Here is an 18,306-nt window from a genome sequence, read left to right as displayed (position 1 = left end):
AAGAAAACGTTGTCCATAAAGTAATCTGGTTTAGTAAACTAATTAGGCTCTAAATTTCCCACCAAAAATTTCACCAAATTTTTCAATACTTTAAAAACCCCACCAAAACAAGTGGGACTTAATTTCCCCCCCAAAATATGTCAGCTCAAATTAGCTGTTTAACACCTTCCATGTTTGTTCTAAACTTACTTAAGTTGCTCATTCAATAACAAAGAAACAAAAATGAACTTTACAAGTCCATAAATTACAAGAATCCAAAGAAAAAAAACAGTGCTGAAGTTATAAAAAAAATTACACGGCTTTAGTTCTACAAATTACACAACCATTTTCAGAAAACTACATCTTCACAGCCATGGTGCACAAGTGTATGTCGGAGGATTTGAGGGAAGTTGCTATCTACCTTCTTCAAAAAATAATGATGGGAAGCTGCCATTTGGTGCTATCGAGAGAGCAGAAAGGTTTTGTTTGAGTGATAAAAGCATCTCAAACATGTGGAAACTTGCAAAAAAACCCAGGTTAGTAGGAGATAAACTTGATGTCAAAAGTGGAAGAATAGGCAATAAAAATAGGAAAAGGATACTACCAGACATTGAGCATATCAAGTCACTACACAGTTCTAAAAGAAACACCATAGAGAGGGTTTCTAAAAACTGTGGAGTTTCAGTTGGAACAGTCCAATCATGGGTGAATGAAGGTTTACTTAAGAATCATTCAAGTCCATTACATCCCAAACTCAGTGACTTACACAAAGAACAAAGGCTACTGCATTCACTAAAGTCATTGGTGGTTAAAGCACAAGTGCAAGAATTTCTTGATCTAAATTCAATACCATTCACTGAAATAATATTTGATGAGATGAGCAACACTATCCACATGGATGAGAAGTGGTTTTTCATAACCTCAGACAATGAAAGTGTGTATATTGTGATAGGGGAGGAGCCTCCATATAGAAGCTGCCAGTCAAAAAGGTTTCTTACAAAGGTCATGTTCATGTGTGCAGTTAGTAGGCCAATATATGGAGCAGATGGGGAGTTAATATTTGATGGTAAAATTGGCATGTTTCCATTTAAACATGAAGTACCAGCAGCAAGGAACAGCATAAACAGGCCAAGGGGGACAATGGAAACTAAGCCCATTGACTCAATCACAAAACAGGTTGTCAAAGATTGTCTAATTAATCAAGTTATACCAGCAATTAAGAGTGTGCGGCCAGACTGTTTAAGCAAGCATATTTACATTCAACAAGACAATGCAAGGCCACATATCAAGAATAACGACCCTGACTTTATGGCTGCTGCAAACTCAGATGGTTTTCACATTGAATTAGTTTTCCAACCCCCAAACTCTCCAGATTTAAACTGTAATGATCTTGGATATTTCAAGGCATTACAGTCATTGCAATCATCTAGTGCATACAAAACAGTTGATGAACTAGTTAATGAAGTTATGCAAGCATTCGTAGATTACAGTCCTACCAAACTCAACAACATATTCTTATCATTACAAGCAGTGATGATTGAAATTATGATGCGTAAGGGGCATAATGATTTTGCACTCCCACACATGGGGAAGGGTCATCTAGCTGCTATTGGAATGTTACCAAGGAATTTAGTAGTCAATGAAGAGTTGGTAAGAGAATGCATTGAATATATGCAGTCATTAGGGAAGACACAAGGACTTGAAAACCTAATGGAGGCACTAGGGTACAATGTTGAAGGTTAAGTTTTTAGGATTATAGAGTGGTATGCATTGTCAATTGAAAATATGTAATGTTTAGTTTAATGTTCATTTGAAACTGATGTTTCATATGAACATTAAACTTCAATTTACTTTTGAATGTAATGTTTTGTTTGAAATGAAATGACAAATGCAATGTTAAATTTGAAGTTCAGTTCAGAATGCAATTTCAAGTTCAGTTCAGAATGCAGTTTCAAGTTCAGTTTAATGTTCAATTGAAACATTAGCAACACAAATCAGGAAAATGCAATGAAGAAAGACCATCAACTCTCAGGCATAGTGTGGCCTCATCACTGAGTTGTGTCAAGTATTCAAGCCTCCTACATGCATTACATAATGAAGGTAGACCATGATCATCAAACAAACACAGTAATGAGAAAGGCAGCAATAAATAAAGCTCTCAAACCATTATGGAACAGTCATCACAGAGTTCTCAAACTGTAATTGAAATAGATGAACACACACACACCCATTCATTTGTATACCATGTGGTGGCTTAAATACTTTAATTTAATGGCCAGATACCTATACATATACTTCCTCCATTCAACTACACCATACAAGCACTTGCTCTCAAAGCATCATCATTGAGCACAAAACTCTCAGGCTCTAAATGGCCTCATCATTGAGTTTTGTAAAGTAAAAAAGCCTCCTACACACACACACAATGAAGATAGACCATGCTTTCTATACAAAACAGAATTGATTAAGGCAACAATAAACTTAGCTCTCAAACCATTAAGGAATAGTCATCATAGAGAATCAATAACTGTATTTGAAATGGAAAGGCACACACACTCATTCATTGGTAGACCATGTGGTGGCTTGTTTTCTTAAACATAGGGGCCACTTAACATTTAACTGTAGCAATAACCTAAAAGCTCTCAAACCATTAAGGATTTTCATCATTGAGCAGACAGTTTCAGTTGAAGTTTCAGTTCATGTTATTCATTTCAGGCAAACAGTTCAGACAAACCAGACCAAACACTTCATTAACACTGCACAAACCAGACAGCAGGTTTACATTTCAGATTTTCAATTTTTATTCAAGTTTTACAGTTTCAGTTGAAGTTTCAGTTCATGTTATTCATTTCAGGCAAACAGTTCAGACAAACCAGACCAAACACTTCATTAACACTGCAGACAGACGACATTACAGCAGACAGACAGACGACATTAAACCAGACCAGAGCATTGAATCATTTCAGTTCAATTTTAATTATCAGACAGACCAAACAATTTGAATTGCTGAAAAACTTTAAGTTCAGTTTCATTATCAGACAGACCAAACAGATCAAACCAGACAGATCAAACCAGACAGATCAAACCAGACAGATCAAACATTAACAGTTCAGTTCCAAAGCAGTTAACCATGCAGTAATATTCATAGAAAAAAGAATACAAAAATTCTCCTAACAACAGTTAACAGCATACAAAAATCATTATCAGAAAAATTCATAGAAAAAATAGCATACAAAATTCATTATCAGCAGTTAAAAGCATACAAAAAAGCATACAAAAAAGCATAAAAATATTCATACAAATATTCTCCTAACAGCAGTTAACCCAGCAGTAATATACGAATAAATAAAATAAAAATACAAAAAAAAGTTTAGGAGACAGAAAATATACCAACACCTTGAAGTAATTATCGCTTAGACAACTGTCTAGCAACAAACGCATTGAATTTCACAGTCATTGGTGACGGAGGATCAACCACCGCTTTTTCAACATACTCGGTTGTTTTCTCAGGCGTTTTAGGACGCTTGTCCGCCATCCGCTTCAAATACCGGTTTACGTACTTTGTGCAAGGACTTTCAGACTCTCCAGATCCACCACCACTTCGAGTAAAGAGGTTTTCTCAGGCGTTTCAGGCAACTTTGAAGGACCGACGTTCTCAGGGGACTTTGGCATGCAAACACTACCATCATCGAACTCCGTCTCTTCAACTACAGTCCCCAAATCATCAGGATCTAGCGAATCAGGAACGATATGGGTTGGAGGAGGCGATTCAGGAGCAGATTCATCAAAATCATCGCCTTCATCGTCTACTAACCCAACACGATAACGATAAAACACACAGTGTATACAATCATTACCACAGTTTGGATGAGGAGGTTTCATGATGTTAATTAGGGAGATAGTTGAAGAAAAAATAGGAGATCTTGCAACTGATAGAGGAAATGAAGGAGAACAAACGATGAGGGAGATTAAAGAAGACAAATGAAGACGGAAAAGACAAGAGATCTATGGTTTGATGGAGGCGGAATTAGGGAGAGGGAAAGAGAGGATGACTGCTAGGATTTCTGAATATTCTAGAGAGTGTAGGGTTTGATTGAGGGAGTGAAGATTCTAGAGAGTTTATGGGAGAGGAGTAGTTGGGCTGATGAGGGATTGAATGAGGGGGGTGGGTTTGGGATTTTTTTTTTGAACGGATATAAGGGGTATAGTGGGTTGGGTTAGTAAAATTTGGAGGGAAGGATTAGTGAGTGTGGATTGGGTTAGGGTTGTTAATTGGGCTAGATTAGAAAAAGGGAAAGATTTGAGTGTAATTAAGTGTGGGCCAACCAATGGCATTTTTTGTAAATAAGATAAAGCAATTAGGATAGAATTGTCATTTGTTTTGCTTTTTTAGGAAAGTGGTAGTTTGGAGTTGAATGGATTGAAATAGAAATATGGTAGTTTGGAGTTGAATGGAGGAAGTATTAAACATAAGTAATATCTAATACACATCCTTCAAAATATCCCTTTTAGAAGGAGGTTTAACCAATACATTTTCATAATGAGGCTAAGTAATGACATCTGCATGGTTTAAAACTTTGGCTATTGAAGATATCGGTATATCAATCCTTGCAACCTCTAGTCATAAATATCGCTTATTACTAGGATGTTACATTGATTCATTTAGGCTCTTAAGTAAATCTCAAGGTTGAAACTATTGGTCAAAATTTATCATATAGAACTTAGTCAAAAACTTGTTAAGACTTTACATTAGTCATTTTTCTTCCAAAACTTTCTTTTGGTCTCCTCGTGTAGTTATCATAAGAATATGTTCTTTCGATTACTTCACTTGGTCTCTTTTGTCATATAGAACTTACTTGAGACCATAGATCTCATCTATTTGGTATACTATGTAAATAGATATACCTTCATTCAAATCATTCTTTCTTGCGTAGATCTTCATTTACACAAGTACACATTTTTTTTTTGTCTCGTGTGTTGTGTCCTCATTTTCTCCCACTCTATCTTTAGAATAAATACACTATAGATTCAAAGATAGCATATGAGACACAAATAATGATTTGAAGTATAAGGAGAACTATCTCATAGATTGACTAATAGTTATATATTTCGTAAGTGTACTTGGTGATTGACATTCCTTTAAGAGAGTTCATAGACTCAAAATCGCTTTATAAATGATCATACACAAGCCTTAAGCATGTGAACATATAATGAAACCCGTCATTATATTTGTCTATTAGATCACTTTAAGTTATATGTTTCTAAGAACAAGCATTTAAACATGAATTTTAGAACAAAAGGATAAAATGATAAAACGGGTGACTTGGGTTGCAAACCAAGTCACCATTATCCAAAATACAACCCATTATCCAAAATACCTTTCCATGTCGAACACGGAAACTTAAGGTTCTAAAATCCAAAACATAATTTAAAATAAGACAATGAAAAGCAAAGCTCCATGCAAGCTATCCCTAGCTTCTTGATGGTTTCTCATGCTTGCTTTTCCTTTCCCTTGTCTTTGCTTGGTGGAGGCCCTATTTACAATAAAAAGGGAGATACATTATCACAACTTTGCATCATAATACCATAGTTGAATTAGAAACATAAAAGAAGGATAGTCATTTACCTACTGGAGTAATCTTTCCAGCCTTAATATCACCAAGGTATTTGGAACAATTTCTTTTCCAATGTCCCATACCATTACAATAATGACATTTATCAAGAGGACCCTTCTTGATTTTTGAAGTGCTAGCTTCACAAGTCTTAGCTTTGGTGAATGTGGGAGCTTGCTTCTTACCCTTCCTCCCATTCTTCTTGAACTTCCCCTTACTCTTAGTGCTTATGTTAAGCACATCCTTAGGTGGGTTCACATTTAACCCCATGTCCCTTTCGGCTTGCATAAGTAACTTGTGCAATTCTTCAAGAGACACATCCTTGTCTTGCATGTTAAAATTCACCCGGAATTGAACATACGCTTTCACTTTGGACAAGGAGTGTAGAATCCTATCTACAATGAGTTCTTTGGGGATTTCAACCTTTTGAATCTTCAAGGTCTCGACAAGCTCCATAAGTTTGAGCACATGAGGGCTAACCTTTTGGCCCTCTTTGAAGTCGAGATCAAAGAATGCCGCGGCCGCCTCATATTGGACGATCCGCGGAGTTTGTGAAAACATTGTCACAAGCTTGGAGTAAATCTCATTAGCATTGCCCATTTTAAAGGCTCTCCTTTGGAGGTCCGCCTCCATCGCAAATATTAAGACATTTTTCATTGCGGCGAACTCCTTTTGGTAAGCCTCATATGCTTCCCCAGTGGCGGCGGTCGACCTAGTAGTAGGTTCGGGTGGAGAGGCCTCGGTAAGGTAACGAAGCTTGTCGTCACCTTGGGCGGCCAATTTGAGTTGGGCATCCCAATCGGAGAAATTTGACCCATTCTTTTCAAGTTTACATCGATCCATGAAGGATCGGAGCCAAGATGAACTAGTGAGAGGCGTTGCAATAGGGGTTGGTGTTGCCATTTGTTATGAGAAAAAGAAGTGGTCTACAAAACAAAGGAGTAAAACAAATGTCGTTTTAATAATAATACTCGTAAAAATTATAATTTAAACAAGTTTTTATGCATTTTTCTAGTGACCTCTACCCAACTAGATAAATGATTCCAAGACCCAAATTCATATTAACTTGGGCACGGTGTGGCCGATACATCCCTTATTAATATAACTCGGTGGATTAACGTTTTAATCGATTTTACTTTTAGAACTCTTGGTCGATAATATTACATTAACAATTATCTTTAGCCCAAAACACACCCGACAAGGGCATGGTGTGGCCGATACATCCCTTATCAAAAACTTTTGTTGAGTTCAATCCAAATTTCTAATAAATGTGTCCATTATCCAAACCCATATTAACTTAGGCACGGTGTGGCCGATACATCCCTTATCAACATGAATTCGGTGGATAGACATTTATCACCCATTTCCCCTACGTAACAAGGTTTGTACCCCGGTGTGGCCTGAAGGAAATGTAGATTCATATACATACTAACATACTCTTATATGTTGAAATTAATTTGTCATAAAATTAAATACGGATTTTATGCATGCAAACAATATAATAAAATAGAGAAGAAATCATGTCCTTACATTGAAATTTCGGTTCAAATGGGCACAAAAGAAATCTCCTTTTCTTTTGTTCTTGAGCTTTCCTTTAATGGAAGAACAAGATCCAAGTGTAGGATCTCTCCTTAGGAATAATACCCAAAGCTAACTCTTAATCTATTTAATATTATTTGAGCTAGTATAATATTAATCTAGTGAAAAATTGAACCAAAAATTGTTTGATTTTTGCTCCTAAAACCGGGTAGGAGAAGACGGATTATGGAGGATTTTCTCTTTTCTAAAAACTCTTATTTTTAGATGAATGAATAATAATCATTCACATAACATTGTCAAAGTGAATAATATGCAAAATAAGGAAAAATCACTAGGATTTTGTCTTCCCCAAAACCGGTGGGAGTGGAGGGAGAAGGAGAGCCAATGCATGCCCATGGTTACCTTCACAAGAATATGTAGGTGTGCATGGCTAGCAATAGGTTTTCATAATTATGTTTTCCATTAACATAATCAAACAATTTTTAGTCTAATTCTCCTCCTTATTTCGGCACAAAAGGATAACATGGATTCCATATTATTTTTGTCAATTGTCAATATGTCACATGTCATATGTAACATAAATTTGTTATGTATTTTTAACATATTAAAAATCAACGTATTAATAAAAATACGTCATATACAAAAATCGACTTAGTAATTCATAATTACTTGTACCAAAATATTCTACCGTTTATAAATCGCATTTGTAATAATTCATTCAAATCCAATTGTTTCTTTAAACAATAATTTCATCCGAAGTAATGATACAATTCGATTACTCGGATCAGTATCTCTTTTAATCACATTTCAATTTGATACGTAAATTTTACTTCCAAATCGTCCGTCAATTTTTTCATGTAATTTAATTAACTCGTAACATTATACGATTAATTAAATGATCAATTAAGAGTATTGCCCTATAGGTATGACCTAGGGGGTCAACTGATCACCACCGTCGCACGACAGTAATGTCAAACTCTAGTCAGCCAATCATTACCGATATATGTTGACCAGTTGACAGTATAAATACTTCCCAATTGTATTCTTTAAAATGAGAATTAATAATGATATTTAAATCATACGATCGCACTATTGTTGAGGACACATTTCCCAACAATCTCCCACTTGTCCTCGACAAGTGTGCGTCACCAATTCTCTTGTCCTATTACTATCTCCCACTCAATGCAAGGTGTCTTTCAGGTCGTACTTGCAAGTGATCATATCGAGAGTGGTTTCCTCGATCTGGAGAATAACTGATTGACCGGACTTATCTATCATAGATACTTTCCGAGCGTGGCCACACATTTCCAGTTCATTACTCCTCGAGTGGCCCTGAGATATTGTTTTAACCCTGACAAGGGGGTGGACAATTCCTATCGCACTCATTCCCTTCGACTAGCCACAACCATCATAACCCAAAATATGCCCATTTGACCCCATTTACGAAGGTCGTAGTAACACAAATCAAAGTTAATCTGAAACCGTGCCATCTTAGGTGAATAGTCTTTAGTCAAAAGAATCGACTCATTAGAATACTATAGTAGCTCTCGCCACGACCAGGCTATATAAATTTGCCAGAACTCTATAAGCGGTCATAAGGCCCGACAAAATGTTCCTAACAGTCTGCCTATGTGATCGACTAGTCATCTCACATGACTCTATGGCACTTGAACTTGCCATCAATCGCCTCACACTCTAGTCACTTCGAGACGTCACCTCATACAAGTGACTATGGGCTAATACTATGTTAATCCTTGTTCACTTTAACGGGGTTCAATTGTCTCCACAACCCGTTTGGATGTAACAAAGTATAATAAAAGAGTTTTAAAATAAAACTCGAACGACAAATGCGATTATCACACATGAATAGTCAATGCCTGATTACTATTTCATGTTCTATAATCTAATTTGATCTTGTACGTAGTTGTTCATTTCAATTCAATTGAAATGACATGACTCATCATGTTAAGCCTATGAGAAGGCTTTGGTTAGTAGGTTTTATCAACTTCTTGTACCTTACTCAACCTTACTACATATTCGTTTTCCTTTGTAATGTATACATTTGCATCACGAGAACTTTAAGAGTACGTGTCGGGATCCAATCAAGACATAGGCCTTCTAGCCTAAGAATAGCTCCCACTTTGTTTTCACGATGTGCGGGACTCATCCTTCTTGCACATCTCATGATTGCAAGTGTACTCAATTTCCATTATAAATATCTCTCATTGTTCTTTATTGCCTAGAACGATTCTAGAAAATCTACTTCTTAATTAACATAGCCACAATGGTATCTTAACCATCTTAATGTGTTTTGATTATGGTTTTGTCGGAAACCATGCGCAATCTCAATTGTCAATTGTCACTTGTGTAACACCCTTACACAAAATTGCATCATAAACACTTTGCTTTACTTCTTTAATGCTTCACGCAAGCACTTAAGGGTAATCTTTATGACTTACTTGGTAAAGATTACTTAAATTCGATTTTTGAAAACAATTCATCATACTCAAAGCATATGAAGTGTTATACATCATTTCTTTTTAATTGATTCGGCAACGGAAGCAAATGAAATCAATCAAATATGTTCAATTTAATTGAACTAGTCATGAATCTTATCAACATAAGACTCCTTACTAGCGCTAATATCATGTGGATTTATCTTCATAAATCTGGATATTCAAGATGTATTATAATACTCCAAAAGTCTTAAATCATTCTCAATGATCAATATGTCATCCACATATCGGACTAATTAAAAATTCCGTAACTCCCACTAAACTCCATGTATAAACACAACTTCTCGACTTATCGAGAAATGTTTTATCACATGATCAAAATGTTGATTCTAACTCATTGATGTCCTACTTAAGATCCTCTCTTAAGTTTCACATTATCTTAGGATTGCAAGAATCTATAAAACTTATGACACGTATTGAATACATTGCTTCTATTGAAGAAGTGGGTTTTAGATTCACTTGCTGTGTATTTCATAACCTTATAATGAAACACAATCCCTAAGAAGATCCAAATAGACTTAAGCATTTCAATTAGTGCAAAACCCTTTGCAACTAATCTTGTTATGAAATATCTCTTTATTAGTGCAAAACCCTTTGTAACTAATCAAGCCTTTTATTTCGGATTTTCATGGCTCTAAGCCTTGTATTGAGTTGTGACTTAAACACTCTTATGTAAGTCATTTGTTGATTACTTTCCGAAGTAATCAACTTGAATCAAACAATTTCTTTTGTAAGTTATAAGCTCTTTACTTTCTTAAAAGTAGCATGAATTCATCATTTTTAACAAGTGACGAATTTAACCTCCTAGGTTTTGAAGAAACAACGTCTTACACAAAACGTCTCATGTAGCCAAGAAAGACCAGTTTCTTGCGACATAACATTCTTTGTGGCTCTTGAATAATTTCTCCCACTCTGTCTTCTAGAAATAAACTTGTATTTTAGAAAGACAGCTTCATGAGCCGCAAACCCGTCGTGCTCGTGATAATTGAAGAGGGAAAAATGAGCATTTGTTTCTTGTGAAAACTTACAAACATGGTACCCTTACCATTTCATATCTCATATGATTCGATTTAGTGGAAAAATAATTTAGACAAAATGATAAAATCCCCAAAAGGATCAAGTAACTCAAAATAACTTGATCGAAGTCCAAACCTTATCGAATAGCGTTTGAATTCTTATCCAATCATACATTATCCCATAATGCGTGTTGAGAGAGATTAATTTGTGATACTATATCACAATTCATTCGGCTTATATCAAAGTCTTCACTTCGATAATCCCATCACGACTAAATCGTGATTCCTTGAACTCTTTGAAATTCTACAAAGATTTCTCTATTTACCTTATTAAGTGAACATATTAGTGTCAACTTAAATCGTTGGTAAAAGATAATGATCAACCTATTTTGGATAGATGATTTACAACCTCGATCTCCTTTTCAACCAAAAGGCATGAGACATCTTGCTTTGAATACAAGATACGCATATACCATTAACAATCTAATGGTTTCAAGAGTACTCGATAACTCTTTGCGTTCATCATTCCAAAATCTGAGGTTTAATCTTGGGTTACCAATTTGAGTCTTACATCATCTTCATGATATATCATTCTAGTTTGGTTTAGAATATAATCACCTTGATGATGGGCTAGCCATACATCAAATCATGGTGTAAAGAGTCACAAAAGTGAAAACCTCTTTTGTATCTTAACAAGTTTATATTCTTATTTAGAGTTTATGCACTTAATAGTCATAATTAAGTACAACTTTAAATCCAAAAACTAGATTGAGTACACAATTACTCTATCTCTCGACATTATTGTTGCTAATCGTCATATTCTAATCATCCTATGTATCAAGTACAATGATGAAAACCTCCACTGGTTTCTAATATTGACGAAGTGGTACTAGCAAAATTTATGTTTAATCAAATAAACATTTAAAGAAGAAGGTCCCATTAGATGTCCCACAACTAACTTGTTGATTCTTCAATAATTTGGGGCAGTTTCCTTTCTTGTGTCCAACATTTAAGACAATGGAAACTTTATTGGTCGGGATTGATAGGTTTAGTATCGTCATTCCTCAATGACTTTACTTTCAACATTACCTTGTATCAATTCCATTATTATCTTTACTTCTTGAACCTCGTCCTCATCTTAACGGTTTAAGAGAATGCTCCCACTCATTTCAATGAGTCTTTGCTTTGAGAAGCAAAATTGAATTCATGAAGATTACTCTTCATTTGTTCGTTTTAGTCTTAAAACTTTCATTGAAGTGGTTGCGTTATTTTGGTCAATTACGAATTCTGAAAATCTAATCACCAAAACAATTTATCGCTTTAAGGTACTTAATTCAATTAAGTATATGAAACATAATCCATTGGAAGTGTTAGTCATGAATTAAAAACCTGTTTGATAATGAATAACTTTAATCTATACTCTTTACAAGAGATCCTTATCAATGGTTCATTTGAGGTTTTAGAAGCAAATTCAAATTTTGTCTTTAGTTACGATGTTTTAATGGAGATTTGTATCAAAATCGAAATGATATCGAATATGAATTGTGGCAAAGAAATAGAACAATATAAAAACGGAATAGTAGAAAACTTAACATTTATCGTTTCATTAATACTTGAAATAACAAGTATAGCATTTACATAGTGACCTCTACCCAACTATGATAAATGATTCCAAGACCCAAATTCATATTGACTTAGGCACGGGGTAGCCGATGCAACCTTTATCAATATAACTCGGTGGATTAACCTTTTAATCGATTCTACTTTTATAACTCTTGGTCGATAAAATTACTCTAATGTTTATCTATAGCCCAAAACACATCAACAAGGGCACGGGGTAGCCGATGCAACCCTTATCAATAACTTTTGTTGAGTTCAATCCAAATTTCGAATAAATGTGTCCATTATCCAAACCCACATCAACTTGGGCACGGGGTAGCCGATACATCCCTTATCAACATGAATTCGGTGGATATACATTTATCACCCACTTCCCCTACGTAACAAGGTTTGTACCCCGGTGGGGCCGAGCGCACTCCCTCGCGAAATAGGTTTTCATGGTTTCTACTATTTGGTAAGGCTATGTCTCAATTAATTGTTTTAGCGAGAGGTCGTGTCAATTTATTATCTATCACGTTTTAAGTGAACTAAAGCGGTGAACTACGATAATTTTAATTGACACGGTCGATAAACTCGATAAAATGACAATGCATGTTTAGTTATGGCGATTTAGCGATGCATGTGACATAAAATAAAATGCAAGCATAAAAAAAAATAAATCCTAGTATGGCCTTTCCTAAAATAGAAAAACCTTTTTAACTATTACATATTCGGAAACCAACTCCATTGGTCCCTTGAACTTCGGTTGTAGCACGCATATCGAGGTAACACCGTCTTTATGTATCGCCATTCTTGAAGAAATCCGTCTTTGGGAACTCCGAAATGAATAAAATTACATAATAAATTACATAATTTCCTATTATACATTTGTAACTAAAATAAAATAAATCTATTAAATTACAAAACGGTGATACGAGATCACAATAAAAATTACAACCGAATCGATATTCCCATACATTTCGGGAAATACCAATTAAAATCTAAGGTCATACTAAGTAAAATTACATAATTCATTACTTTGCCTAAAAAGGAGGGAGGCTTAGGGATAAAGAAAGCTGATATATGGAATATTGCCACAGTGGGAAAACTGGTCAACTGGATCTATTGCAAAGCAGACAGGCTATGGATTAAATGGATCAGTGATGTGTATATCAAAGAGCAAGACTGGCATAACTACTCCCCCCCTGCTGATGCAACTTGGGTATGGAAAAATGTATGTAAAGTTAAAGAGAAGCTCAAGCATGGATATCATGATAATAAATGGATACTGAGCTCAAAAGGTTACTCTATCAAGGAGGGGTATGCTTGGCTTACTCCTGCTAACCCTTCCCGAATCGGACTAATTTAGTTTGGAACAATTGGAATATCCCTAAACACTCTATGACTACCTGGATGAGGATGAATGAAGGCATGAATGTGAAGAGTAAATTGTTTAGGTTTGGCTGTTGCCTGAGATGACTGGTGTATCTTGTGCCACGGTCAAGTGAAACAAATGGAGCATCTTTTTGTGGACTGTGTGTATGCTGTCAAAATTCAGACGTGCTTGTTGCATTGGTTTGGAGGTAGTTTCCCAACAGTAGACACTCTGAGTGCTGCTAGCAGGAATACTATACAGTGGAAATTCAGGGTGGCCGTGTTCAATGCTTACTGCTATACTATTTGGTTCCAAAGAAACAATGCCAGGATCAATGCCTGGTTAGTTAGACCTGAAGCTGCTGCTGCTCGAATAGAGGATGACATTAGGAGAAGAATTAAAATGAAATGTAAGGCTTTAGTAGACCAATCTGATCTACTATGGATGCAAAGTATGATGTTATCTTGATATGTTTCCAGTAGGATTTGATCCTTGAACCTCATGTAATTATTTTTTGATATGATATATATAATACTCACATTACACCAAAAAAAAAAAGAAAAATTACATAATTCAAAAATTACATAAATTAAAATTATGACAATCATAAAGAAAATGCAGCATTATAATATGTATGAACATGCTCAATTTTATGCTAAATCGCCTTTAATTAGCCAATATCGTATATTACTCGGTTTTTACGGATTTGCGTGATTTCAACATTTTATAATCACAAAAATACATAAAATCATATTTATGCATAAGTTAATTACCCTAACCTCCTAGGACTCAAAATTTAGTCTTCACTAATAATTTGACCATAATTAACCCATATTTACAAAATTGTTCATAAATGGACCAAAAATTACAAAAATAAGCTATTAAACTTCAAATAAATCACAAAATTTCAAATAAATTCAAAATTCAAAATTTAAATTCATGAACATTCTGGAAAAATACCATGACACTCATAATGTTCAAAATCTTAGGTTAAAAATTTCGAAATTTTCCGGAAAAACAATGTTGCGGTTTATCGATTTTAATAAAATAATCATAAAAACATGGAAAAATTATTTTCATTAACTTTTCAATTTTTAGATCTGAAAAAGATAATAAAATGCAACATTAGACGTTTTTCCTAAGTCATAGATTATGTTTTATTAATTTTCCACTAATAATGTCACTATTTATGCTATTTTTCTTCAAAAATCCATAAATCATGCAAAAAGACTTCTTTATAGCCAATTATTTTACACACATCTTGTAAAATTGCATGTGACAACATATCAATTTTCTATGACCAGATTCGAAATTTAACTCATATTAACCTATTTTTCACTTAAATCCGAATTTAATAATGAAAAATTCATTTTTCGAGCATAACAAGTCCAAAAATTATGAAAATTTACAAGCTATCTCAAAATAATATATATGACAACATATCCAAAAATCAATGGAAAATTCGAAGTATAGCTAATTTTAGACCAAAAATGACATTTTTTACTCATAAAATCACATTTAAATGCCATTATTGTAAATTATGAACAATAAAAATCCGAAAAATTAACCAAAATATCCTAAAACATTTTAGGACCAGAAATATTAACATGCATGGATTAATTTCGTGATATATCATAATAACACAAATTTTACAATTTTATTTGTTATTCTTATAACTCGGAAAAACTTTTAACCGATTTGCATGCAAACAACCGTGGCTCTTGATACCGATTGAAGGAAATGTAGATTCATATACATACTAACATACTCTTATATGTTGAAATTAATTTGTCATAAAATTAAATACGGATTTTATGCATGCAAACAATATAATAAAATAGAGAAGAAATCATATCCTTACATTGAAATTTCGGTTCAAATGGGCACAAAAGAAATCTCCTTTTCTTTTGTTCTTGAGCTTTCCTTTAATGGAAGAACAAGATCCAAGTGTAGGATCTCTCCTTAGGAATAATACCCAAAGCTAACTCTTAATCTATTTAATATTATTTGAGCTAGTATAATATTAATCTAGTGAAAAATTGAACCAAAAATTGTTTGATTTTTGCTCCTAAAACCGGGTAGGAGAAGACGGATTATGGAGGATTTTCTCTTTTCTAAAAACTCTTATTTTTAGATGAATGAATAATAATCATTCACATAACATTGTCAAAGTGAATAATATGCAAAATAAGGAAAAATCACTAGGATTTTGTCTTCCCCAAAACCGGTGGGAGTGGAGGGAGAAGGAGAGCCAATGCATGCCCATGGTTACCTTCACAAGAATATGTAGGTGTGCATGGCTAGCAATAGGTTTTCATAATTATGTTTTCCATTAACATAATCAAACAATTTTTAGTCTAATTCTCCTCCTTATTTCGGCACAAAAGGATAACATGGATTCCATATTATTTTTGTCAATTGTCAATATGTCACATGTCATATGTAACATAAATTTGTTATGTATTTTTAACATATTAAAAATCAACGTATTAATAAAAATACGTCATATACAAAAATCGACTTAGTAATTCATAATTACTTGTACCAAAATATTCTACCGTTTATAAATCGCATTTGTAATAATTCATTCAAATCCAATTGTTTCTTTAAACAATAATTTCATCCGAGTAATGATACAATTCGATTACTCAGACCGTATCTCTTTTAATCATATTTCAATTTGATACGTAAATTTTACTTCCAAAATCGTCCGTCAATTTTTCAGGTAATTTAATTAACTCGTAACATTATACGATTAATTAAATGATCAATTAAGAGTATTGCCCTATAGGTATGACCTAGGGGTCAATCGATCACCACCACCAGTCGCACGACAAAGAATGTCAAACTCTAGTCGACCAATCATTACCGATATATGTTGACCAGTTGACAGTATAAATACTTCCCAATTGTATTCTTTAAAATGAGATTTAATAATGATATTTAAATCATACGATCGCACTATTGTTGAGGACACATTTCCCAACATGGCCGAGTGCACTCCCTCGCGAAATAAGTTTTCATGGTTTCTACTATTTGGTAAGGCTATGTTTCAATTAATTGTTTTAGCGAGAGGTCATGTCAATTTATTATCTATCACGTTTTAAGTGAACTAAGGCGGTGAACTACGATAATTTTAATTGGCACGGTCGATAAACTCGATAAAATAAGATGCATGTTTTAGTTATGGCGATTTAGCGATGCATGTGACATAAAATAAAATGCAAGCATAAAATAAATAAATCCTAGTATTGTCTTTCCTAAAATAGAAAAAACTATTTAACTATTACATATTCGGAAACCAACACCATTGGTCCCTTGAACTTCGGTTGTGGCACGCATCTCAAGGTAACACCGTCTTTATGTATCGCCATCTTGAAGAAATCCGTCTTTGGGAAACTCCGAGATAAATAAATTACATAGCAAATTACATAATTTCCTATTATACATTTGTAACTAAAATAAAATAAATCTATTAAATTACAAAACGGTGATACGAGATCACAATAAAATTACAACCGAATCGATATTCCCATACATTTCGGGAAATACCAATTAAAATCTAAGGCCATACTAAGTAAAAATTACATAATTCAAAATTACATAAATTAAAATTATGACAATCATAAAGAAAATGCAGCATTATAATATGTATGAACATGCCCAATTTTATGCTAAATCGCCTTTAATTAGCCAATATCGTATATTACTCGGTTTTTACGGATTTGCGTGATTTCAACATTTTACAATCACAAAAATTACATAAATTCATATTTATGCATAAGTTAATTACCCTAACCTCTTAGGACTCAAAATTTAGTCTTCACTAATTATTTGACCATAATTAACTCATATTTATAAAATTGCTCATTAATGGACTAAAAAATTACAAAAATAAGCTATAAACTTCAAATAAATCACAAAATTTCAAATAAATTCAAAATTTGAAATTTAAACTCATGAACATTCTGGAAAAATACCATGACACTCATAATGTTCAAAAACTTAGGTTAAAATTTCGAATTTTATCCGGAAAAACAATGTTGCGGTTTATCGGTTTTAACTAAAAATCATAAAAACAAGAGAAAAATTATATTCATTAACTTTTCAATTTTAGATCTGAAAACGATAATAAAATGCAACATTGGACGTTTTTCCTTAGTCATAGATTATGTTTTATTAATTTTTCACTAATAATGTCACTATTTATGCTATTTTTCTTCAAAAATCCATAAATCATGCAAAAAGACTTCACTATAGCCCATTATTTTACACACATCTTGTAAAATTGCATGTGACAACATACTAAATTTCTATGACCAGATTCGAAATTTATCTCATATTAACCTATTTTTCTCCTAAATCCGAATTTAATAATGAAAAATCCATTTTTCGAGCATAACAAGTCCAAAAATTATGAAAATTTACAGGTTATTTCAAAATAATTTATGTGACAACATATCCAAAAATCACTGGAAAATTCGAATTATAGCTAATTTTAGACCGAAAATGACATTTTTACTCATAAAATCACATTTAAATGCCATTATTGTATAATATGAACAATAAAAATCCGTAAATTTAACCAAAATATCCTAAAACATTTTAGGACCAAAAATTTTAACATGCATGAATTAATTTCGTGATATATCATAATAACACAAATTTTA

General features: G+C 33.6%; 1 protein-coding gene across 1 annotated transcript; it reads left to right on the top strand.

Annotated features, from left to right (window-relative positions):
• The first annotated feature begins 489 nt into the window (after window positions 1-489).
• On the top strand, window positions 490-1,722 carry LOC141614034 (uncharacterized). Its single transcript, XM_074432787.1, has one exon. The coding sequence runs from the start codon at window positions 490-492 to the stop codon at window positions 1,720-1,722; it is 1,233 nt and encodes a 410-aa protein (XP_074288888.1).
• The last annotated feature ends 16,584 nt before the right edge of the window (window positions 1,723-18,306 follow it).

Source organism: Silene latifolia, chromosome 11 (assembly GCF_048544455.1).
Source record: "Silene latifolia isolate original U9 population chromosome 11, ASM4854445v1, whole genome shotgun sequence".
Lineage (NCBI taxonomy): Eukaryota > Viridiplantae > Streptophyta > Magnoliopsida > Caryophyllales > Caryophyllaceae > Silene > Silene latifolia.
This window is presented reverse-complemented; position numbering and strand designations above follow the sequence as displayed.

What these genes read in the sequence shown, in the direction of transcription:
- LOC141614034 (XM_074432787.1), top strand. Translation starts at nt 490, where the DNA reads ATGTGGAAACTTGCAAAAAAACCCAGGTTAGTAGGAGATAAACTTGAT.